Source organism: Meriones unguiculatus, chromosome 17, assembly GCF_030254825.1.
Source record: "Meriones unguiculatus strain TT.TT164.6M chromosome 17, Bangor_MerUng_6.1, whole genome shotgun sequence".
In the NCBI taxonomy this organism is placed as follows: Eukaryota; Metazoa; Chordata; class Mammalia; order Rodentia; family Muridae; genus Meriones; species Meriones unguiculatus.
In genome coordinates this window covers 75,737,184-75,763,887 of record NC_083364.1, presented here as the reverse complement: position 1 = coordinate 75,763,887, position 26,704 = coordinate 75,737,184, and the positions used below count along the sequence as shown (strand labels likewise).

The window sequence follows — 26,704 nt, the reverse complement described above, 5'->3', positions numbered from 1 at the left end:
ACATAACCTGTGAGGTCAAAGGAGACCCATGAATCCAACCATTTGATGACTTCTTTACCTTATAGCCACTGCTTGGAGGTAGAGCAGTGAAGCAGATAAAGGCAAGGCAAGGTTTACAAGCAGTAGTTAGCACTAATGTCCCTTTATTACATAGTTTTCTTCTTACAGGACTTAAACAACCCCAACTATGCGATTATAGCAACAACACTGCTTTTACAATGTCAAGTGAATTTTACCTTAAAATTGCTAAGGTCATCTGGAAATAGCTGTCATGGCATAGTCATCGGCAATTTTACAGCCACTCTCAATGACTACATACAGTTGGAGGATGTGTTAACTGGGTAGTTAATTTCCTTACTGCAGCATTAAAACAAGAAAAGATTATTCAACCACCTATTGGATTTATGGTATTTTGTGTTAAGCTGAATATTTTTCTCCCTGAATAATGTTGACATGACCGCAATGGGACAAGGTGTTAACATTTGATTATAGCTGCTGGTAAAGTTGGGTTTTTCCACAATGCTGATTTGGACCTGGGCTGACAGAGCTGTTTGAGAGCTGTCCTCTGCAGAGTAACACACCGGCACACAACAGGGTTTCTCCAGGGAGATTAACCTTGCAAGCAAGTTATGCAGGTGATTTCAATCCAGTTAATCTCATAGAAAAAAAAAGTTAATTGCATTGGCAAAGAAGTTGTCTCTGATCACTGCATAGTTATATAATTAGGGTTCAGATGACATAAGGGGACTCTAATCTAATTGATAAGCAGTCCACAGATGGCTCCAGAGGTTTCCCACCCTGCTTTTTCAGTATGTGGTCAGACATAAGGGGATACCATGGGAAAAAAAATCAGTGGTCCTATTTTTAACATGTCTTAAAATTAAGTTGGCTTGTTCAATAGAGCAAGATTTCCACACTTGTTTATTTTAATTGTTCAGAGCTTCCTGGGTACAATCTCTGTGGACATTAGTGAATATGAAATATTATCCTTATCTCTCACTAGATTGTTCTATTATCAAATTAACACTGTTATTCTCCTGACTTTTTATTTAGAACAAAGAAAGACACTTTAGACATTTCTATTTGGCTTTCTAGTCTAAAATAGTCTAAATAATGGTAGCAAAAACCAATGTAAAGCATTTAAAAATACATTTTTTTGTTTCTAAATACGATTTTGTAGTCTTTAATATTCACATTTCTGTTTCTTATATTTCCAGAAAACAAATTTGATTAACAGAAGATGAAAATATTTCTTCCCAACTTTTCTTTAAATATATGGCATGTTAATGAAACCTGCAGTTTTTAATCATTATTTTCCATAGGCCAATATATGTATCACAAACCAGAATGTGGGTTTAGAAAATTAATTTAACAAAATTAGAATGACAAATAATACAAGTTAGAAATATTTATTGGGAAAATGCTATGGAAATTCTTAGAGTAATACTACATAAATTTGTGAGAAAGTTTATGTGAACAAAGTCCAATTAATCAATAAATTCCTACATTGTATCTCAGAGTGGCAGAGCTGAGATATTCTGCAGTATAAAACCCATCTTGATATGCTGTAGATATGCAAGTGTCTTTCATCTGCGTTATTCTTGGCCTCCATTTTTTAAATTTATTTATTTTTATTAATTACAGTTTATTCACTTTGTATACCCCATAAGGCCCTCCCTCCTCCCCTCCAGGTCCCATCCTCCCTCCCCCTTCTTCACCTATACCCCTCCCCAAGTCCACTGATAGGGGAGGTCCTCCTCTCCTTCCTTCTGATCTTAGTCTATCAAATCACATCAGGAATGGCTGCATTGTCATCTTCTGTGGCCTGGTAAGGCTGCTCTCCCCTCAGGGTGAGGTGATCAAAGAACAGGCCAATCAGATTATGTCAGATTGGCCTCCATTTTTTTTTTTTTTTTTTGTCAATTGAATTATACTGTACCAGTGCCTGATATCAGACATTTCAAACTTGTATAAACTTGCTTCCCTGTAATTATCTAGTTACTTAGCAGCCTGACTCTGCTAGGAGGCATAAAGAAAGAGGAGGATCAGTGTGAAGGTATCCATTCCTGTTGGGTAAACCAGAACAGCAGCAGGGGTTCCTTATTTTGCTGCTTTTTGAAATTATAACTCAAATGCTTCTCTGTATCACCATGTAAAAATGATGGTATTTCCACCATGTATGGTAATCAAAAATATTTAAAGAGCCTATTTCCCATGTTCTATGATATGTCTCATATAAAGTATGCCTTTTATATTGTTTATTTATCACAATACTGTGATTGGAACATGTTAAAGAGAACACTCAAAACTTTGCCTGAGAATAATATTTATGAACTTTCATAGAACAAGTGTCAGGTTCTATTAAGCATTAGTAGAACTGCTTTCAGTTTACATGCAGTATAATGTTATAAGAATTTGTCACGTGAGATACCTAGATATCTTTACAATGCATTCTAGTATTCTATACATTTTATCTGATTCTAGTGTCAACAGATTTTTCAGCATATTAATTTGTAATATGTTATTCAAAACTCCTCATTTTCCAGTATTGCTACCAATACTGTCATCGTTTTTTTGTTTTGTTTTGTTTTGTTGGGTTTTTTTTTTTGTTTTGTTGTTTTTGTTTGTTTGTTTTTGTACTTAGAAAAAATACCATTTTTTTTCTATATTGAATTTAAGGATATTTGCAAGTACTGGGTGAGTTGACTTGTCTGTTTTGGACACTTTCTTACTTTCTCATTCTTACTGATTCTTAATATGAAGATGACCATCTATCTGATGTCAGGGAAAATGAGATTGCCATTTTATCTTTTAAAGAAATATTGGCATTCCATTTTTGACTGTGAACTTTTATATATTTTAAACTTTTTATCTATTGCAATTTATTTACTTTGTATCCTGGCTGTGGCCCCCTCTCTCTTCTCCTCCCAGTCCTACCCTCCCTTCATTTTCTCCACTTATGCTCCTCCCCAACTCCACTGATAGGGGAGGTCCTCTTCCCTTTCCATCTGACCCTAGCATATCAGCTTTCATCAGGACTGGCTGCGTTATCTTCTTTTGTGGCCTGGCAAGGTTGCACCCCACCCCCAGGGGGAGGTGATCAAAGAGCTTTATCAGGCACACATGCATTCACACACATTAATTTAAATGCTGTAGCTATAGATGTTACCATATTTGTTTTATTTTAAAAGTAAGTTTATTTGCTGTTGCATATGTAACCTCCTTTCACAATTAATTCAAAGTTAACTTAACTTGAAGGACTATAAATGCTACACACAATGGTTTAAACATGCAGAGATTAAGCACACATACTTACCAATATGTCCAATTTGTTAAAAATCCTTCTACACTTCTATATTTCATTCTGCTCTTCTGATAGAAAATTTATTTTGCATCTCTTAAGTCTACTGGCTTAATTAAAACTTCAGCATCTCTGTCAGTTTAAAATGAGGTAATTTTACTCAGTAAACTTCTTTGTATTTCATTTTTCTCTTCTATTTGACCTTTCACAGACTTACCAATGCAAGCCTTGTCATACACTTTGTAAGGGTTCTGCTATGGAACATAAGCGCCTTCAGCAGTTTTCTTTCAGCCAGCTTGTCATCTTCCTTGAGCTGTTCCAAGTGCACTTCACAGCCACGGTCACCAGCTTATGGCTAGTTTCATTTCCCACTACTTTCTTTATGGAATCAAGTTGCTGTTTATTTACAAACCATTAAGTTTGGAGTCTTGGGTAGGCGAGGCTAAATCTACATTTGCCTAATGATTGAAAATACTGCTGTAGCTTGTTCCTCCATAAGCCAGGTTATGGTACATACTTCCATTAACATCAGAGGAACAGAAGAGGTCTCTCCGAATAGAAATATTATTTTTCAAACTCAAGTGGTTTCTTCACTGTTTGCTAGGGGTTAATACAGACTCTGGATGAATACATCAAACAGCACAGAAAATACCCATCTCACTTCCATTGCTAATTTACTATTAACATTTGGAACATCTACAAAGATAAACTAAAACTATTGTTTACTTATTGCAGAAACAATAACTCAGCATCATCATGCATAACTTACTTAGTTGAGGCACATTGTGTCCACAATTTTTTTTTAAGATTTGTTTATTTATTATGTATACAGAGTTCTGCCTGCATGTATACCTGCATGACAGAAGAGAACACCAGATCTCATTATGGATGGTGTGAGCCACAATGTGGTTGCTGGGAATTGATCTCAGGACCTTCAGAAGAGCAGTCAGTGCTCTTAACCTCTGAGCCATCTCTCCAGCCCCTGTGTCCACAATTTGAAAGGGAAATGTTGGTACTATGGGATGAATCAGTGTTTGGAGCTTTCAGATCCCCAGATTTATGAAAATGCCCAGGTACATGGAGAGCGAGTCCCTTCTTCATTTCTAGCAGTGGAAGGCAGAGACTGACACAAGATAAGCCATAACCATGACCCTTTGAGTTTGATTAAAGAACTGCGCCTAGAACAATAAGGTGAAAGAACTGTGGAGAATAATTTCCAATATAAGCTTCTACATGTTCCAACCATGCACATATTTCCACACATTTGTTTGTTCATGTACACCATGCACACACACACACACACACACACACACACACACACACACACACACCAACATAGAAAAAGAAAAATAATTAAATCAATCTTTTCAACTTGTACACTTTCTATGTGGTTTAGGCTGCATTCTTTAGCGCTAATTAATTCTGCCTATGTTATACTCTTTGGGAACAAAACATCATTTTCTAGTCTGGCTTGCTTATAAACTCTACTTTAGAAACTTTCTATGATAACAGGCTGGAGATGGCTCAGTAGTCAAGAAGACTGGCCTTTCTTCCGCAGGACCTGAGTTTAATTCCACGGGGTAGCTCAAACCATCTGTATGTAGTCTCAAGAGATCTGATGCTTTCCTCTGGCCTCCATGTACAATGCACACATGTAATGCACAGAAATGTATTAAGTCAAAACACATATATAGATAAAACATAACAATAAAATGAAAATGAATGTACCTTCAATGATAAAATTCTTTCTGTTTCTTTCATTCCTTTGAATTTTGGAGTTGGAGAATACAAATGCTATATTATATGCAGCTCACTTCTGATACCTACCAGCTAATTCTCTGTGGACATGGAAATTATCAACCTTTTAAATACCCGCAATCATTGGCTTCCTTAAAAAAAATTCCCCATTGCAGTTTCACAATTGTTTTATGAATATTGATCTCAATATCAATATATCAATAATAGTATGTATTCAAAACGTGTTCTTAGTGTCTTATTTTAAGTGATTTAGTTTTAACAAAGGCTTTCTTCTAAGTGTGTTTCTATCTCCGTGACATTATATTCACAATTCTAAATTAGAACAGTTAAAACTGAAGTCCTAAAAGACTAACCATGGCCATATGGCCAGATTCACTTTGTCAACTCCCTTTGGAAATGACTTGTCTTTCATGACCTAGTTTACTTTCTCCTTCAGTAAGTAGCAAATTTGGACTTAACATATGATTCGAAGGCCTGATCCATGAAATTTAAGAAGTACACTTTCCAGTGGCTGGCCTTTAACTAAAAAAAGAAAGAAAAAGAAAAACAGATACTGGACTACTGGACAAGGGCTATAACTAGGGTGTGGTTGTCTCATATGTATCTTTGATAGGAGACCTTTGTGATCAGGGATACATTTTTATATTCTATAGAAAAGGGCTAGAATATGGTTCAAAGGGTAGATTTAAAAGACTGAAACAGTAAAGGACAATACTGAAGAAAAATAAAGTAAATTAGGTAGGATAGTAAATAATTAGCAAAACAGAAACAGTGTTTGTATTTTAAAATGTTAGATAATTTTCAACACATGAATTAAAAATATTGATGAATGCATTGGGTCTTTATAAAGAAGTATATCAAGTGGAAAACGTTTTTGATTGTGCATTAGTTTCCTGGAATGCTGTTGATGATCTCGTCATTAATATTTCTTACTTTTTATCAACTTTATCTTTTACCAATTCTACTCTGAACTGTGATAATAGAGTAATCATTTTAAACTCCATGTTTGTGACTTAGTGTTTTCTATTTTAAGGATCAGTTTCACATATTTTGGGTCAGAAATTCATTGAATATCAACTTCATATTTTTCCCAGAAGGTTATACACAGTTTTATATCGAAACCATATTGATTCTTATGTTCAGTTTTTTTTTTTCTGTTTAATTGTATTCAGTTAATAAGGTCTTTACTGATATAGGTGAAATACCGCATTAGGTATGTGTGTATTAACAAACTACATATCTCTTGCTTTATTTATTTTTTACACAAATCACATGTGCCTCATCTAATTTTATTATTTTTTGTCATTTTTCCCTTTCTTCTCCCATAGAGCGACCCACATTTCTCAGGAGGCCAATTAACCAGGTGGTGCTAGAAGAAGAGGCTGTAGAATTCCGTTGCCAGGTCCAAGGAGATCCACAGCCCACTGTGAGGTGGAAAAAGGATGATGCAGACTTGCCAAGAGGAAGGTAAGTCTATGGTGTGGAGCAACACTTTGAACACCATCATCCATGGTTCCACTACCAAAGCCCTTCACATCCTGGATAGCATTCGGACCTATGATTCTTATTCTTGGTTTCACATCCACTGTGTGCATGTCAAAGTCTTTCAGACTTATGGTGGCACTCTTTCTTTTTAAATATTCACTTTTATATTTATTCATTTTATATCCCAGTCATAGCCCCCCCCTCCTCTCTGGAAATCCACATTAATGTCTGGTCCTTCTCTCTACCTAACATGTCCAACATTCCTAAGGTATTATCTTTCTCAGGGCTACTTGTATGTTTGCTAATGACTCCTTGAATCCGTGGCCACCCAGACATGAGGTGTCCTTTATGGGCCCTGCTTTTATGATTTTAATCTGCAATGAGTGTCCAGACCGTCTATAACAAAAGGCTGCTGAGAACAGCTGGCATTAGGGCCTTATATAAAACAGAGAGCAACAATCTAACAAGCTGAGGCTAGATCAAACAGATGACCTCCTAGGAGGGTTGTCCTCAGGGGACTCACTCTGTTTTCCCTGGAGACAGGTTCTCCAATCCTTTAATTATTCTCTTACCAATCGCAATCTTTTCACTACACTATATCTAAACAGCTGAAAATACTTAAAATCTTATATAAAATATTTTGATTGCCCTTTCTAATTTTTTATTAAAGATTTTAAATTACAGAGACTGTAAGCTGGGTTTGGTGGCAAAAGCCCTTAATCCCAGCACCATGAAGGCAGAGGCAGTCAGGTAGTCAGCCTGGTCTGCATAGTAATTCACAGGACAGCTAGATTTGCATAGTGAGACCTTGTCTCAAACCAAACCAAACCAAAACAAACAAACAAACAAACAAAACAAGAGCAATACAATTGAAGAGACTGTAAAAATTTTGCATTTTTAATAATTGAGATTTAATTTGCTGATATTTTGATTTATATGAACAACAAAATATATACATGATTGCCTGTACAACTTTAACCCACTTTAACTTATTGCTAACATCTACAAAATAGCTTTCACAACTAAAGAAAGATGTTGAAATAATTAAATGCCAGATAAATTATTTGAATGTAATACATTCAATTTTTTTTAATTTCGTATATGTGTACTATAATCTTAAGTAAGATCAAGTTGAGATAAAAATATATGCTAGAAAGTTGTGAGATTGCTTTGAGCTTCAATGTGCCTATATTTTTGAATGACAAAACTAAAACATAAGTTAGGACTAGTTTATTTCCAATTGAATATGGGTTAAGTGATTAATTACTCTTCCACTATTTTCTATGTCTTGTAAAAATCATTTGCCTCAAAGTTCATGTATTTTGTGAAAAATCTAACATATACAAGTAGCATATAAACTACATTCACAATACATACAATTAAAATGTGAGAAAACTCTTAGTCTGTTTTTTGTTGTTGTTGTTTTGTTTTGTTTTGTTTTCAAAAAATTGCAGAGCTCTGATCTCTAGTCTCTTGCAATGGGGATTACAGTACTGCAGTAGCAGTCGGGATAGTTATTTTAAATTTATTATTATTATTATTATTATTATTATTTACAATTTATTCCCTTTGTATTCCAGCTGTAGCCCCCTACCTCATCTCCTCCTGGTGTCACCCTCCATCCCTCTTCTTCCCCTATCCCTCTTCCCTAGTCCACTGATAGGTGAAGTTCTCCTCCCCTACTCTCTGACCCTAGCCTATCAGGTCCCATCAGGACTTCCTGGATCATCCCCACCAGGGACAAGTGATCAAGGAACAGGCAACTGTTCATGTCAGAGACTGTCTCTTCTCCCTTTACTACAGAACGCATATGGAGATTGAGCTGAACAGGGAGTCTATGCCCTCTCTGTGTATGGTCTTTCGTTGATGCATCAGTCTCTGCAGTACCCCGTGGGTTCAGCTTTTTTTGGTTTTGTTGATCTCCTTGTGTGGCTCCTGTCCCTCTGTGTCCTTTTACATCTCTCTTCTTCCATAAGACTCCTTGTGCTCTGTCAAAAGTTTGACTGTGAGTTTCTGCATCTGCTTCCATCTCTTGCTGGTTGAAGTCTTTTAGAGGACATCTGTGGTAGGCTCCAGTACTCTTCTCTCTTTTCTACCACTTCTAGTGTCTATTCTGTTTTCCCTTCTGAATGAAAATTAAGCATCTTCCCTAGGATACTCCTTGTTGCTTAGTTTCTTCAGGTCTATAGAATTGAGTTTGTTTGTCCTATATTATATGGCTAATATCCACTTATAAGTGAGTATGTACCATGGGTGTCTCTGCTTTTGGGTTACCTCACTCAGGGTCATTTTTTTCCCAGTTCTATCCATTTGTCTGCAAATTTCATGATTACCTTCTTTTTAATAGCTGAGTAGTATTCCACAACTTCTCTACTTCAATTTCTGTATCCATTCTTTGGTTGAGGGACATCTCAGTTGTTTCCAGATTTTGCTATTACAAATGAAGCTGCTATGAACATAGTTAAGCAAACGCCCTTGTTGTGTGGTTGAGAATCTTTCAGATATATGCCTAGGAGTGGTACATCTAAGTATTCCCAGTTTTTGGAAAAAGCACCACATTGATTTCCAAAATTGGCCATATACTCAGGCACAAAGCAACCTTTAACAGATACAAGAAGATTGAAATAATTCCTTGTATCCTATCGTACGATTATGGTCTAAAACTAGACCTCAACAACATCAGAAATAGCAAAAAGCCTATGCAAGCATGGAAACTGAACAATTCTCTAGTCAACAATAGCTGGGTAAGGGAAGAAATAAAGAAATTAAAGACTTCCTAGAATTCAATAAAAATGAATACACAACATACCCAAACTTATAGGATACAACAAAAGCAGTGCTAATAGGAAAGTTAATAGCACTAAAGTGCCTTCAGAGAGAAATTCGAGACATCTCATACAAGCAGCTTGAGGGCACACCTGAAAGGACTAGAAAAAAAAAAAAAAGAAGCTGACACACCCAAGGGGAGTAGACAGCTGGAAATAATCAAACTCAGGGCAGAAATCAGTTAATTAGAAAAAAAGAGAACAATTAAAAGAATCAGCAAAACCAAAAGCTGGTTCTTGGAGAAAATCAACAAGATAGACAGATCATTAGCCAAAGTAACTAAAAGGCAGAGAGACACTATCCAAATCAACAAAATTAGAAATGAAAAGGGGGACATAACTACAGACACTGAGGAAATCCAAAGAATCATTAGGTCCTACTTCAAAAGCCTTTTTTAAAAAACAAAAATATTAGACAAATGGAAATATTAGCTCTAAATCATTGTGTTAGAGATGTTCTACATGAACTGTAGATGGATATTTTCATCCTGATTTAGATCAGGCATTTTTGCTCACTTTTCAGACTCAAGTGCTGTTTCAAAGAAATGTATTCAGTTTTGATTTGTTATGCAAATCAATTAAAAGACTTTTAATTGAACATGTGTTGTTGAAGATTAATGTTTTATTATTGATCTTTTAGTTAATCAGCAGTTATTCCTAAACCAGCTGTATGCCCAAATCACCACACAGAGACTAGGATTTACTTAATTAATGTAGAGCACAATGCTGGGCAATGATTACTCCATCCTAAACCTATAAGCCCACATAGCTTCCTCCCATTCAGAATTTCCAACATCATACTTGCTTTTAGTCATATCTTAGGTCCAATTCATCTCTCTTGTTGGTTCCAAGTCCTCTCCTGCAGCTCTCTGCTCTCCGACTCCTCCCACTTACTTTCTGCTCTGCTCCATTCCAGGATGTCCCACCATATTCTCTCCATTGCACAGCATTGTCCCCTTGTTTTATTGAAAATACAGAGAACAAACTGTGGCATGTTTACACAAACTCGAAACAGGTAATGCTTAGAAAACATCACAGTGAAATGTCAAGATTGAAACCAGATAATGGGTTAGAGAAATCAGTATTTGAATGAACAAACTGTATACATTCCACAAGGATATTATAGCAACAAACATGAAAGGCAAAGAGTCCTCTTTGCTTGGGGAAGGATAACAGGAATGCTTTTCAGTGAGCCGCCCATCTAAGCCAACAACACTAATTCCATTTTTAGGTATGAGACAAGGGAGATGACTATTGTTCTTGTAAAAGTAATGGGTATGGGGATGACATTTCTTTGGCTTAGTGTTTACTGAAATTTGAATATAGTTTGTGTAGTTGTTCAGATTTAACACATTGATAGTGAGCTTTGTTAGGGCAGCTGCATAGCCTATAATTACTATGGAAGTTATATGTGACTATTTTTCTTTTGGAAGCAAGGGGAGCTTTTCAATTCATGTTTAACTTGATGAAAATGCTATGATAGCTACTTAACCTTCAATACAGAAGAAGATACATGTGCTAACCTTTCGGTGAGCGATGAACTAAGGAAGTATTTTTGCCTTAGCTATATTCATCCTGGTAAGAATATTTTAAAAATAGTAACAATATGTCTATTTATTCTGTTTCACTTTAGCATCCTAAGATTTTTCTATCAATAACTTTAATAAGTTTAACAGCATACTTTTTCAGTATGCTGTTGAAATATTATTAATTGTTTTTGTAACTAGAATGTCTTGTTGAAGTAGGAAACATGGAAAGTCTAATAATAATCCTAAGCTCAAGCAGATAAATGCTATTTTACAGGAAAATTTCTGAGAGTCAAAATGGAAAGGTATTTTCCGTTGTGTCTATTTAGCAGAATCTAGTAATTTCTTTGAGAAACAACTTAAGATACTAGTTTACAAGAGATTATCAGGAGGAAATAATTCAATTGATTTTTTTGTGTGTCTATAAAAATCATCAGAGCATTTAATCTGTAAATCCAACTTCAAGTTATTTGATGCACAAACACACACACCCACATGAACACACATACACACATGAATAAAGAATAAATATTATAAAACAATATTTTTAAAGATAGAGTTTCATGTAGCCTAGCATGACCTTTTAAAAACTCAATAGGTTGCCAAGTTGGGCCTTGAACTCGTGACATTCTTCCTGCCTCCACCTCTCCAGTGCAGGGATCACAGGCATTTACCAACACACCTGAGTACTCTCTTTTATTTAGAAACAGGATTTTTACACAGAAGTACAAAAAAAAGAGAAGGTAAAAAAGGAAGGTACTTTAGAGCATGTAATGGTTTATCTAAATAAGACATTTTCTGATGTGCAATTTAATTAGAAGCAAAAATTTATTGAAAGTTCTCAGTTCTCATCACCAGTTTGCAAAAGTAATTCTTTAAAGCATAGCACAAGCAGTGTTTTTTATTCTTTGAATTGTAGGTTAATGAAACAAGGCAGTATGGACAGCCATTTACATACTGAATACATCAAAGACAAAAGACTGAGGTAGAACACTTTCTTCTCAGCATTGCATCCCTGTATGTCAGACGACCCTAGGTGCCTGTGCTTACTAGTGGTCTTTGATGATCAAGTGATTTAATATATGTATTCACGAGTAATTTATGTGATGGAAGTTCCTAGAAACTATGATGAAGAGGGCAGTTTTCTGCTCTGTGTCGTCTTACACCCTAAAATAAACTGTCAAAAAGAGTACATCAAAGATCCATATGCTGCTAACTCTATGAAAATGTTATAAGCTTACATAAAAGAGCAAATATCGTATGCTTATGTAGGAAGAACAAAATTGGCATCTACTTCAATGTTCTGCTCAACCTAATAGGGTGGAGGCATTAAAACAAAGCTTAGAGTTTGGGTAACCAGACGGAGATTGTCCTAGTTATAATCTCATCTATGAACATTAAAGCAAGGTCTGTGTTTCAAGTTGCTAGCAAAATACTGTAACTTGAACATTAACTTTATTTCATCACTTATGTGGCTTTCACCATGTCATCGTTAGTTAGCACCACAAATTTTATTTATTTTGTTTTCTAAACTAACTCTAAGGTGACACTAACTTTCTCAGTAAGGATCTACAGCAGAATGGGATATTCATAATAGCTTTGCTATGACAAAAAAAAAATGCCATTTATAGTTTCACGTATGCCTCCCACTTCTAAATGCAGTTGACGGCTTCCATATAGGGTAGGTAATTCATGAATATTTCATAAAACAGAAAGGAGCCTACAGAATAAGCATTTAAAGAAATATAGTGCAAATTTTATCAATTTTCCTCAGCCCATAGACAAGTTCCTTTTCTAAAGTCTATTTTAAGTGATACTTTCTAGAATTCTTAGTTCCATGAAATATGAGATTCACAGAAATACATGCTTTTTTTTCAGAAGAGAAACTGAATAGAACCACTTATAACCCCCTTTTTTGTGCAATTTTGAACAAAGTGGCTCTTTAGAGTTAGCCCTGGGAAATGTTCCTGTATTAATTGTCTGGAAGCTCTATTGTTTAGAGCGTGTGCTGCCGGGATGCAGAGATGCTGCACAGGTGCTCAGCTACCCCGCTGGGCAGATCTGCCTTCCTCTGATGTTCAGTGTGCACCTCAAGGACATGTGGTAATTTGTGCTCCTGATAAATAACCTCTTTGATTAGAATGGCTAGTGGAAATTGGTCAATTAAAACAGTTTTAGGAAAATGAAAGGAGTACTAAGAACATTAGAAAAGCGATGTATATACACTACAGTCTGAAAGTGTCTGTCTCCATGAGCCAAATAAACAACTACAAAGGTGTAAATCGAAATGCTTTTGTGTTTGTGTTTGTGTGTGTGTGTGTGTGTGTGTGTGTGTGTGTGTGTGTGTGTGTGCTAACTAAGTATTTACCCATTTCTTTTTGGAAAAACATGTACCAACTGCAAGGGAAATTATTATGGAATATTATTTGTACAAATGCCAACAGCATTATATGCATATAGTCTATTGTCCAGGTTTGGTTTGGAAGTTCTGACGCCGCTTGACTTTGCATGTCTTTGTGTCTACCTCTGTCTTATAAAAAAGGATGTGTGACAGATTTGTTTAGCACAGAATTTAAATAGCTTCTCCATGGTCATCTTCCTTCTTAGTGCTATGAGTAGCATTGACAGTGTTATAAAGGACCCTAGGGAAGATGCATAATCCTCATGCAGAATAGCAAACAAGGTAGACATCATTTTAGCCAGCCCTGAAGAGATCTGTTAAGCTAGGATCAGATGGAAGGGGAGGAGCACCTCCCCCATCAGTGAACTTAGAGAGGGGCAGGAAGAAGATGAGGGAGGGAAGGAGGGTAAGATTGGGAGGGAATGAGGGAGAGGGCTACAGCTGGGATACAAAGTAAATAAACTGTAATTAATATAAAAAATAAAGAAAAAAAAAACAGAAATAAATTGTAATAAATAAAAAAATGACAAAAAAGAGAGAGAGATAAACATCAGAAGTTGGAAAAGACAGACAACAGGACAGGATCCTACCACAGAGGGTCTCTGAAAGAGTCTACCCAGCAGGGTATTGAAGCAGATGCTGAGACTCATAGCCAAACATTGGGCAGAGTACATGGAACCTTAGAGAAGAAAGAGAAGATAGAAAGACATGGAGGGGATAGGAGCTCCACAAAGAGAGCAACAAATCAAAAATATCTGGGCTCAGCAGGACCTGCAGAGACTGATGAACCAAACAAGGACTATGCATGGAAAGGATCTAGACCTCCCTGCTCAGATGTAGTCCATGGGCAGTTCAGTTGCCATAGGGGCCACCTAGTAAGGGAAGCAGGGGCTATCTCTGATATTAACTTGGTTGCCTGCTCTTTGATCACTTCCCTTTGGTGGGGTGGCCTTACTAGGAAAGGGGATCCAGACAGTCCTCGTGAAACTTGATAGTCTAGGGTAGCTAGCAGGGGAGGTGGACTTCCACTATCTGTGGACTAGGAAACCGGAGTAGGAAGGGAAGAGGTAGAGAGGGTAGGAATGGAAGGAGATGGGGATGGGAGGCTGCAGCAGGGATAAAAAGTGAATAAATTGTAATAATAATAAAAATATAAACTTGGAATAGTGCACAAAATCTTCTTGAGGACCGAAGCTCAACATTTTGTTTATATATACTGAATTAATTGAAAACTTTCATTATTGCCAGGATGGAACTTTTCCTGTGTTTTCATCGGATAGGTGCTAATAGTTACTGTCAACATAAAACTAATTGCCAGCTAGGGTGGGAGGTCATGGTGCCTGGTCCTGTGACCATGCTGGTCCATCTGTTGAGAATCTCAGCATAGGAACAATGCTGGACCTGGCACTCGGTCTCTGCTTTGGCCAGCCATCAACTCCCAAGCTGGAACATACTCAGGATATGAAGTGCATTGAAGTCAAGAGGCGCTCTGATGCCCATTATCTGGCTGCTCTTGTGCTGTGTGAAGGCTGAGCCAAAGCCAGGTGCCAGTTCTTAGAGCAAAAGGATCTGTCTGAGTGCCACCTGTCATTGGCACGTGGGTATCACCCATCATGAGAGCCACAGTAGGAGTGCTTCTTCCATCAAAGCAGGATACACCAGAGCCTTCAGACTGGCTGACATGCGGAGAGGGTTAACAAGACTAGGATCACAGCCAAGACTAGAAAGTCATTGAGACTTATCAGGAAATACTCAGCACCACAGCTGAATTGATCTTTTCTGGTGGAAACACGTTCCCATGTTCCTATGCTATTTTCTTAACTGTAAAAAAATATTTTAAAAGAACATTGCTGACCATTGTTTCCATTTAATGCAGAGGCAATTTATGGTTAGATTCACATGAATGGCTTGTAATATCCCTATAGCTTTTCTTAATACATATTTCTTATTTCGGTTATTGTTTTATATAATGTAAATTATAACATGAATCTGAAATGTAGATTTTAGGAGATGATAATTAGTAATAATTCAGATTGTCATTGTGAAAAATTCACAAAGAATATAAGCAACAAGCTCTTGAAATATACAAGTTGAATGGGATATTTTCTGTGATATGTTTAAATCTCTAAATGACATAATTCCACGGCAAAAGCAAAAAACAATTGAGAAGTAGGCCACTTCTATTTTATTCAATTCAAAAACAAAAATAATCAGAAAATTAATGAATATAAGGAAATTAAGTTACTTATATGTCTATTATCTAATGGCTACTTGTATCTGTGTCTTATATAGAGTTTTCAAATTTTCTGTGTATTTTTGACCAGTTTATAAAATTATTGAGCTTATTCCATTTCTTATTTGAGCTTAAAGATTAGAAAGACACACTGTATACCCGCTTGTCTTGATCTATACTGTTTATAACATAATAACAATATACTGAAATTAACAAAGCATTCATTGGATATAATTTTGATACTAAAGCAATGATATAAATTAATCTATGATAACCATACATCTTTTTAAATGATCTGCCCAATTTAGAATGATTTTATTCTTTTTTAGTATTTTTTTGTAATATTATTATTTGTTCTTCTCAATATTGATTCATGAAATTGACAAAAAAATAAATCACCAGAAACTATAAGATGTTAAGAAATAGTTGCTAAAAGAATCACAAAATCTCAGGAGATCTGTAGGTGGATTGAAGACTCTTCTTGAACGTTGGGAGTTTACACTTTATCTTTTCACCTTCACTGGGGAGCATAATACTCAGCACACATTTAAATTTGTTGAAAGTATCTTCTGATATTTTCTAGCTGACATTTTTTCACATTTATATATTAATTTATTTTTATTACTTTTTATTTTTATATTAATTACAGTTTATTCATTTTGTATCCCAGCTGTAGCCCCCTCTCTCATTTCCTCCCAATTCCAGCCTCCTGCCTTAATCTCCTTCCATGCCTTTCTCCAAGTCCACTGATAAGGGAAGTCTTCCTCCCCTTCTCTCTGACCCTAGTCTACCAGGTCTCATCCGGAATGGCTGCATTCTTCCTCTGTGGCCTGGTAAGGCTGCTCCCCAATAAGGGGGAGGTGATCAACGAACAGGCCAATCAGTTCATGTCAGAAGCAGTCCCTGTTCCCATTACTATGGAACCCACTTTGAGACTGTGCTGCTATGGGCTACATCTGTGCAGGGGTTCTAGGTTACCTCCATCCATGGTCCTGGGTTAGAATATCAGTCTCAGAAAAGACCCCTGAGACAGATATTTTGGTTCTGTTGCTCTCCTTGTGGAGTTTCTTGTCCCTTCTAGGTCTTTCTATCTCCCCTTTCTTTCATAAGATTCCCTGCCCTCTGCTCAAAGTTTGGCTATGAGTCTCAGCATCTGTTTTGATACTCCAGTGAATAGAATCTTTACACAATGGAATACTACTCAGCAACTGAAAACAAGGAAATCATGAAATTTGTAGGCAAATGGTAGGATCTAGAAAAGATCATCCTGAATGATATATCCCAGAAGCAGAAAGACACACATGGTATATACTCACTCATACGTGGATATTAGACATACAATATAGGATAAGCATACTGAAATGTATATACCCAAAAAGAGTTAAGCTAGAACGAGGACCCTGGGTAAGATGATCAATCCTCATTCAGAAAGAGAGACAGGATAGATATCAGAAGCAGGAGAAAACAGCAAACAGGACAGGAGCCTACCACAGAGGACCTCTGAAAGACTTACGATGACATTTAATGAAAACTGTCCACAGTGAAATACATCCTGATCATAACTTAGAAAATCACTTTTTTTATGTGTGTGCAACTGAATGCAGCTTTTGTATTTAATAAACAGTGAAATCAAGATGGGATTAATGATATTTCTTGTGGCTGTGACAAAAAGTTTGACAAAGGCAAACATAAGATCGACATGTTTATTTTAACACACAGTTTGATGGTCTGGCCCATCAGGGTGGGAAGTCATAGCTATAAGAGTAGAGGTCAGCTGATAACATCATGCTTAAAGTCTAGAAGCAGAGAATGAGGAATGCTCACACTCATGTCATTTCCTTTTATTTATTCAGTCCAGAACACCAACCCATGGAATGTTGCTTCAGTATGTAGAGTGGGCTTTCTCCCTTCAGTTAATCTAATCCAGAAAGTTCTTCACAAACATACCAAGAGGTTTCTTTCCTTAGTGATTCTAAGTCCAGTCAACTTGACAACCATAATCAACCATCATAATTTTCAGTCTAACCATTTTTAATCTGATAGTGGTATTTTATGTTTTAAAATTCAAGGTGAATTGACTTAAATTGCAAGAAGTGGCTTCATTAAGGAGGGAAAATGTAGCAAATTGATCATGGTATAACATCTGGTGAGATGATTCTTTAATTTCAGAGAAGTTGGATATGAAAACTATACATCTTGCAATTTACTATCTCCAGGGTTGTTAGTTACAGATTTATTTACAGATGCTTCACATAAAGTAGTTATTTTATCTTTCAGACTTACTGCAAGCAACAAGCAAATGTTATCATCCATAATTTACAAATGAGAAATGGAACTTTAAGTCGTAGTATGAGATATGGAATGCAGAGTCATCAGTCCCAGAGCTCTCTTAACGCTCTTAAGTGTATGTGGCAATATCTTATGAACATACCTATTTTAAAAAATAAAAACAAAAACTACTAGTGAAAGCTCAAAGCTTTTGAGGGCCTTCTGGTTTTGCACCAAAAAAAATGCTTAGGATAGAATTAATATTTCCAACAGACTTGAAGAAGAAAGCCCCTGAGGTTTAAAGATAGTGAAAAATATGCACAAGGTTACAGGCCCAACATACGGCCACGTTGAAAAGCCCCTGTTATCTCTGATGACAAAAGCGTATATTCACTTCCCATTTGATAAGTGGGATAATGTGCATTCCATGTCCTATTTAACAGCTGCTGATCTTCATTAGTTTTGGCCATCACCTATTGCTAACAGAAAATAAGGCTGAACTCATTACTGTATTTTTCCCCCTCTATCTATCCCAATAAACTATGATGTATTCATTTGAATTCACAAGTATCCTAACAGACAGGTTATCCTAACCCATGAAAGACAGGTGATATTTAGGTATACATTAAAATGTATATTAGATATATATGATATTAGATATACATTAAAAGGTAGTAGGTTCTCACCCAGGGAAATTGGTTTCTCTCACTCCCCAAGAGATATTTCATAATGCTTTATAGTACACATCTATCGGATGCTCTTGACATCCTTTATCCAGAGGCCAAAAATGTTTCCAAAGTGCATTCTAGGAACAGTGAGAACCACATAAAAAAGTTACATTTAAATATCAATAGTGCGAAAGTTAAGGAAACCTAAGACAGTTGGAAATATGAAACAGGCAATAATCAAATGGTATCATTTAAAAATTTGTTTTGTTTTGTGTTTAAGCAGGTTGGCCTGTATTTTATTATGAAGCTGAGAGTAACCTTTAATTGCTAATTCATTAGTCTTCACCTTCTGAATCCTGGGCTTATAGCACATGACACCATGCTCATTTCGACTGTCATTTTAAATTAAGGGCAGGAATAATAGGTTATAATTCAAGTAAGTATATTAAAAGGTAATAATCCTTTCTCTTTGCTTTACATATGGAGCTTGTGCCACTTGAGATGAACAAATAATATCATGTTGGGATTTAACATAAACATATTATTTAACACAAGAAGACACTTTGGTGAACTAGTGCTATGGAATGAATGTATATTTGAATATTTCATTTTTCCTAATTGAAATCTTATAATGTTTTGGAATATTATGCATAATGACTAATATTTACACAATTACCATTCCTTCTTCTCTCCCTCCACCTGCTCCTGAATACCTCCCATCACTCTTTCAAATTCATGACTTTATTATTGTTCATATATATACACATACATGCACAAACATATACATATGATTTGCTGAGTTCACTTAGTATCACTCATATGTACCCATGTTAAAGCCTTACCACTTAAAATTGAATTATTAGGGTTCTTGTCCCCAGAGAAAAATTATTATTTTTTCTCAGCTGCAATTAATTGCTGAAGCTCTTCATATAGGGGTGGACTCTTGTGAAGTTTTCAACATCCATGTTGGCTCATCAGCCGAAGCTGTTAGTGCAGGTCTTGTTTAGGCAGCCATCTTGTTATTTCATGGTTGCAGCTTCCTTTTCATGTCTAGAAAACACTGTCTCATATTAGGTACTTTGCTTTGCTAATACTATGAAATAAATGTATTTTGACAACTTTCTAGGAAACTATATAAGACAAAGCTTTTCTTTGCTTACTAAGTCATTTCTGAGATGACACAACTAGCCAAGAGAACCCTAAATATTCACAGGTCAAAACCTGCTGGGCTGGCTTTCCCCAGGGTCAGATGATTGTTCAAGGTTCCTGAATAAACTGCATTGAAAAAAAAAAAAAAAAAACAAAAAAACAGACTCTTAAAAAAAAAAAAAAGAAGAAGGCAGTGACTTTGGTTCCTGGGAGTTCAGTAAAGATGTTCTTCAACTTAAGAGATAGATGCATATAAACCCATCATAAGGTTGCAAATATCATTAAATAAAAAAGATATATTTGGTATAACTAACCTACTGAAATAAACATAGCTTAACACAAAAAAAACCCTGCATTTTCTTAAAAAAAATATATTTATTCACTATACATCCTGATTGCAGGCTCCTTCTCTCCTCCCATTTCCTCCTCTGCCCCACATCAAATCCTCTCCCCATTCTCCTTTCTCTTTCTCCTCTGAGAAGGGGAGGTCCCCCATGGGCAACAACCTGCCTTGCACATTTATTCCCAGCACAACTAGGCACATGCTCTCCCACTAAGGCCAGACTAGGTTAAGGGAACAGGATCCAAAGGGAAGTGTCAGGGTCAGAAAGGGTCCTCGCTCCAGTTGTTGGGAGATCCACATGAAGACTAAGCTGCTCATCTTCTACATATGTGCAAGGGACCTAGGATCGGTCCATGCATGCTCTTTGGAAACTTTCATTTTCAATCAGATCTGCCAAGCAACAAATTACTTTAGGCAACTAGTTATCACTTAGGATGTCTTCAATTCCAAAATTATTCCACAATTGCATTTTATGAATGCATTTGTGGTACAAAAGAACAAGCTAAGAGAGCCTTTTTGATTTTCCAGAGCTTGGCTCAGACTAAACATCCCCATGTAACAATGCCACACTCTCCTGTAGCCCAGCTGTGCTCAGTTGTGAAGCTGATGAAGGAAATGCCTCTGTACCACTCCCATCTCAGAGACTGCAAACATAAGAGCCGCATATCAAAACAGACTGGTGAACTCTATGATTTCTTGTCAAATTAATACCTAAGATCTTATTGTAAAAGGTTTTAGAGTTGAGGTTAATTTCTTGCCAAATATCTTACTGTTAGATACCTCCAAAATCAAATTATCAAAATCAAATTATCTTGAGAGAACTTAAGCCAATTGGATAATTATTTCTAAATGAAAGTATAATTGAACCTGATTCCACAATTTTGTTTCAACATGTTTCCCTAATTGTGAAATATTTGTCATTTTTTACTGTAAAATTTAAATAGCACTGTGAAATAGGCACTATTAATTACTGTATTAATTATCATAAAGAAGAGGAGATCTTCAGTCAGTTAAAAAACTGGGTAACATAAGCTACAGTGAAAGCAAATAAGTTTTCTTCTACTTTGTTATTGTATTTGTGATAGAGGGCAGAATTTCACTAAAAAATATTTGTTTAGTACTTTGTGTCAGACACTGGGATTATCCGGAATGTCTGGAGTGGGGAACACTTTACTTTTCTTGTCCACTCTTAGGCCACAGAGTGAGCCTTTCTTTAAGGTGGTGGGAATAAATATCTGGGCAATTGGGAGAAAAATGAGGTTTATAAATAAGGAGGTTGTTTAGAAACCAGAGGACAGCTTTTATAGAGGTAGTGGTACATCTTTTAGAGAAGGTGAAAAATGAGAGCAACGTGACCAGTGATGATGGACAGGGTTGATTGCTGAGGACTGCAGACTCTGAACTTGGTAGTTGACCACAAACTTACACTGAAAACTGATGACTCGAAGAGACTCCAATGTCTTCCACTAGCTCAGAAAACCTAGAAGAAGCCTGTAAACCACACGAATGAAGAGGCTCAGCAGAAGGACTTGGGATTAGTTCGGTGGTCTGTGCTCTGCTAGATGCTTAAGGCTCTGAGTTTAACCTTCAGAAGAGAAAACAAATGTTTAGGGATGGAGTCCTCATTTATGTTGACCTCATGATTTGGCCTTTTGGAAAAGTCTCAGCTGTGATATGATTTAATTGCTGAATTCCAGAGAGAGAGAGAGACAGATAGAGAGAGTACATCTCTTAAGTGGTCAAAACCCAGGATCCTTGAGAGTTGTGCAATGCCTGCTCTACTTGTCCTTGTTATACTGTGTGCCAAAAATCTGCACTCTGTCAGCAGTCAACTGCAGTTTCTCAATATGGATGTTTTAAACCTGTGTCTTGTTTATTTTCACACAGCTTTTTAGTTTGAAAATGCCTTGTTTCTCCTGGCTGTGCTAAAGGAAAAACAGTTTTAGAACCCTCCCTTATCTGTGTATCTGAAAACATGGGTAACAATCCTTCAAGCACTGTGTTTGCATATGCATATACGCCCCGGAAAAGTTAAACTTATAAATCAGGAACAGTAAAAGATTAACAATTACTAATAACAAAATATCTACCATAACACACAGTAAAAAAAATAATTTGACTTTTATTTCTTCTCTCCTTTTCTCTTCTCCTCTATTCATTCAATCTACATATCTATCTATCAATCTCTCCTTGATTCTATCTCTTTTTGATTAAAGATAATATTTTTCAAGCCAACGACGACCATAAATGAAACTATGAAAAGGGAAGCCAGGAATAAGCATACCTCTACTTATAGGGATTCTCAAGACCATTGGAATCCATGGGCCATGTTGATAGGAGAAAATCACCCATGACTAGAAGTTGGAAGTGACAAGGGTAGCTTTTGTAAAATTTTCTTAGTTTTTAATATTAGGTAAAACATAATTGAGTAAGATTTTAATTTTGTGTTTCATAGGTCTTTCTGTGTTATATATTCAACCTTTGGATATGACTACACAACACTGTATTCTACCAAGTTTATATTTAAGAACTAAGAAATCTCATAATAGTTTAATTAAGTTTTCAGGTTTGTGTGGGACCACATCAGTAACTATTCTGGACAACATGTAGCTTGTGAGCTGTTCTGGAGACTTCAAAATAAAACAGAAAGTACAAGTTGAGGAAATAAGTTTTCTTTCAAGAAAACAGATTCTTTTGAGTTGAGAATTACCATTCAAGAACTTATATCGAATCTTTATATAATCCAAGCAAGGTGAAGAGAGACACAAGATTTTAACATGGGAAAATTCAGGTTATTCAGAAAAATTAGTTTATATGTCTTTTATTTGTCTTTTCTAATTCCATGCTTATCTTGGAGCCCCTATTTTAATACATACAGAAAAGTTGGAAGACTGATAACTCTCTATCATAAGGGTACAATATGCTTTGAAAATTGCACGATGAGAATTGAAAAAAATTTATTTTGCTACAAAAAATTCAAATGTTATGTCATACTTTCATTTTGGTTTGATTTATAGAAATTCTTCCTACTATGTATGATGCTGGGTTTTGTATTTGAGAAGGAAGTATAGTAAATCCCCTTGTGTAAAATGGAAAATGATTTTTAGAATGTAGCACCTTGTTTCCTAAAAAAAATCAATAGCAATATTTCTCTTTTGAGACAGTTTTAGTATTATTCATAAAATATCAAAACATGAACAGTACTTTCTATACAAACTGTTGCTTTAAATATTAAAGTTTTTACACTTCATCTTGTTTATTCTTTAGCTGCACAGATGGTAATTATTTTTACACAATTAATTTTTTTTTAAACCTCCTACCAGTTGAGGGGAAAATAATGCAGTAAAACCAAGCTTCAGTGCCTGTTTGTCATGGCTGGTCAGCAATCAATCTGAATTCACGGTACAGTGATGATAGCACATGTTGTCCAGGGGCCAAATTTGATTGGGTTGTATTTTTTAGCAGTGGTCCATATCAAGAGAAACAAGGTACATCTTTGGTAGCAACTGACAGTCCAGGATAGTACAAGTGGCATTAATTAAACCTGGCAACAATGGCTGCCTTTATGTAAGTCTATCAGTTGAATTTCACAATGAAAATCTTCTCACTTGAGTAACTGTCTCATCAGAAATATTCATCAGTTTCATTTTCTATTTTTAATTAAAAGAGCTATTACCACTATATGCCACACATATAAAATTTTACTATCCTATCAATAAGTCATTTTGTATCAAAGCATGCTCAACTCATTTATTATTCTAGATTAATTAAAGACAGTTAAAAACAAATTTAAGTATCTCTTATTGATAACAGAAATGTAATAAAATATGTATTCATTGCTAAATAATAATGAAGCTTCTATAGTTATGATTGCTTAGAACATTTTCATACCATTAGTTTTGATTCCAAAACCCTGACACAAAATATTTTATTGCAAAATATTTATTTTTTACAATTTATTCGCTTTGTATACTCATTGCAGCCCCCCCCCCCTTCATCTCATCTCAATCTCAGCCACCCTCCCTCTTATCCCCCTATGCCCTTTCCCTAGTTGCTGATAGGGGAGGCTCTCCTATTCTGTCTGACCCTACCCCTCAGGTCTCAATAGGGTTGGCTGCATCATATTCTTCTGTGGCCTGTCAAGGCTGCACCCCCCAAGGAGAGGTGATCATAGGTAGAGCCAGCCACTGAGTTCATATCAGAGACAACCCATGTACCCCCTACTAGGGAACCCACTTAAAAACTGAGCAGTCAATAAGGCTTCCTTTGAATAGGAGGTCTAGGTCCTCTCCATGCATGGTCCTTAGTTGGAGTATTGATCTCTGTAAGACCCCCTGTGCTTACGTATTTTGGCTCTGTTGGTCTCCTTGTGGAGTTCCTGTCCCCTTCAGGTCTGTCTATCTCCCTCTTCTTCCATAAGGATTCCTGCACTCTGACCAAAGTTTGGCTCTGAGTCTCAGTATCTCTTTTGATAACTTGGTGGGTAGAATCTTTCAGAGGTCCTCTGTGGAAGGCTCCTTCTGAAACTGAGAAGCTTCTGTAAAGCTGTGGCCCCCTCCCTCATTTCCTCCCAATCCCACCTTCCCTCCCTCTTCTCCTCCTATGCCCCTCCCCTAGTCCACTGATAGGGGAGGTCCTCCTCCCTTTCTATCTGACCCTAGCCTATCATGTTCATAAGGACTTACTTCAGTGTCTTCTTTTGTTGCCTTTATTATTTTAATCAATGTTCATTTTGTCAAATTTTCAATACAGAAGATAAATATTTCCTGTTTTAGAAAATATTTTGTTTGTCATATTCAAATACCTAAAATAAATCATAGTAAATACAGTATGATTAACTTAAAAAATAATGAAGCACAAGTGACTCAAAGCATAGATAAATAGTATTTTCTTTATTAGTGGAGTGCCACCAAGGAGAAGACAAATTGGAAAGTCTGCCTTTGATAGTTTTCAAAGTGTACACATGTAAAATGAATGGGTACCTGACAAGCAGCTAGTGGTCAGTAAAAAAAAATATTTTATTATTAGTGATCTTAGCCTAAATGAGTGTAATTTTGTGGATAGATGTGTTTATAAAATGCAGTATAAAAGAAATAAATGAAGATTACTATCCATATGCCATTATCTATATGACTGGTGGTAGTAAATATGCTGTTCCGTATTCTACACAGGTATGACATCAAAGATGACTATACCCTGCGAATAAAAAAGGCCATGAGTACAGATGAAGGTACCTATATGTGTATTGCTGAGAATCGGGTAGGAAAAGTGGAAGCCTCTGCGACTCTCACTGTCCGAGGTAAGAGACTTAAAGCATCAAAGGAAATTGAACCAGAAGCTTAATATCTTGTTCAATTGGTAAGTTTATTCCTGCTCAAAATAGTAGGAGCTGCTGGGCATGGGAGCATACACCTGTTCTCCCAATACCCGAGAAGCAGTCACAGAAGAGTCATAAATGTGAAGCCAGCCTTGCTTGTATATTTTCTGTTTCACCATGAAGGAATACATTATACTCTTTTAGTGTTACAATAAAGACTTAGTGTTTTGCTTTCCAAATCATTACTTGAAATAAAATGACTGTTTAAATGGATTATTTCTGTCTTTTTTATTTTGTTCTTTTCTTTTGTACTTTTCTTCCTTCCTTTTTTTTTTCTTTTAATAGAATCCATTAAAAATTTATTTCCAAATGCACTGACCAGCTCTGAACTAGTGTTCAGTTAAAGCTCAGTTCAATAACAAACTAATTCTAACAGTACCCAGGTCAGTTTGCTAAACAGTCCACCAGTTCATAAGCAGTAAATGTATGCAACCTTCCTCACAAAGATGATGGATATATGTCCAGATAGGAATAGCAATGATTGCCTCAGAATTGGGGCAAAATTGCTGTTTGAAGACTGATTTACATCTGTTTGCATGCTAGATTGAATTTGGGAATACAAAGTATCCACTCTGTAAGCACAAACAACATTTGCATTTGCCTGTGTTCAAGCTACATATTCTCAACTTCCCTTCACTCTTGTTTTATGGTTGATAGGGAGGTTTTAAGCAATCACTTCCCAGTTTGACTCTACCATAAAGTAACTTTCATTTTGCTAAGACCAACAATTACTGTTTTTCTTTTCTTTTCTTTATTTATTTTTTCAAGATCAGTTTTTGGTAGTAGCTCCTTGAGATCTCCAGAAATCGTTACCTATGACTTCTGTCTCTGAATGTTTGACTACCAAAGATATTAAAAGATATCCCATTTGTCTCTAGGCTGGGTTGTGTGGATCCAATAAATGAGAGTACCTAAGCATCTGCCTGGTGCTGCCTATCCCTTTAATAGACATAGCAAGTATAGCAAGATGAGGGGAACTGTCTTGAGCAGTGACTCTCAATATTTCTAATGCTATGACCCTTTCATGGAGTTCCTCATGTTGGTGACCACCAACTATAAAATTATTTTTTGGGATTCCATAACTGTAATTTTGCTATTGTTATGAATTGTAAGTATTTTTAGAGATAAGGGTCACAACTCGCAGGCTGAGAAACACCAGTCTTGGGTCATACTATTGATTTGTGGAAAGTTAGAGCAAATACTCACTTTCTTCCAACATGGGACAACGTTCTGCCCTTATCATATAGGTAAAACTATTGTGTAATGTAGTATGTGTTATGAATCCAGACTGAAGAGGCCTCAGCAGCTATCATCCAGTCTGCAGGATTCTTCCCAAGTTCTGATTCTTTTCTTTTAGTACACTGAGTGTA

At 36.2% G+C, this 26,704-nt stretch overlaps 1 protein-coding gene across 24 annotated transcripts in view; it reads left to right on the top strand.

Moving 5' to 3' along the window:
- The window catches only part of Robo2 (roundabout guidance receptor 2), a 1,624,501-nt gene that overhangs the window by 1,469,561 nt on the left and 128,236 nt on the right, over positions 1-26,704 (top strand). For all 24 annotated transcript variants that reach the window (XM_060370640.1, XM_060370647.1, XM_060370638.1 and 21 more), the window contains 2 exons: positions 6,388-6,526; positions 25,129-25,256. In XM_060370640.1, coding sequence (XP_060226623.1) covers positions 6,388-6,526; positions 25,129-25,256 — 267 coding nt within the window. The remainder of the gene's footprint in view (positions 1-6,387; positions 6,527-25,128; positions 25,257-26,704) is intronic.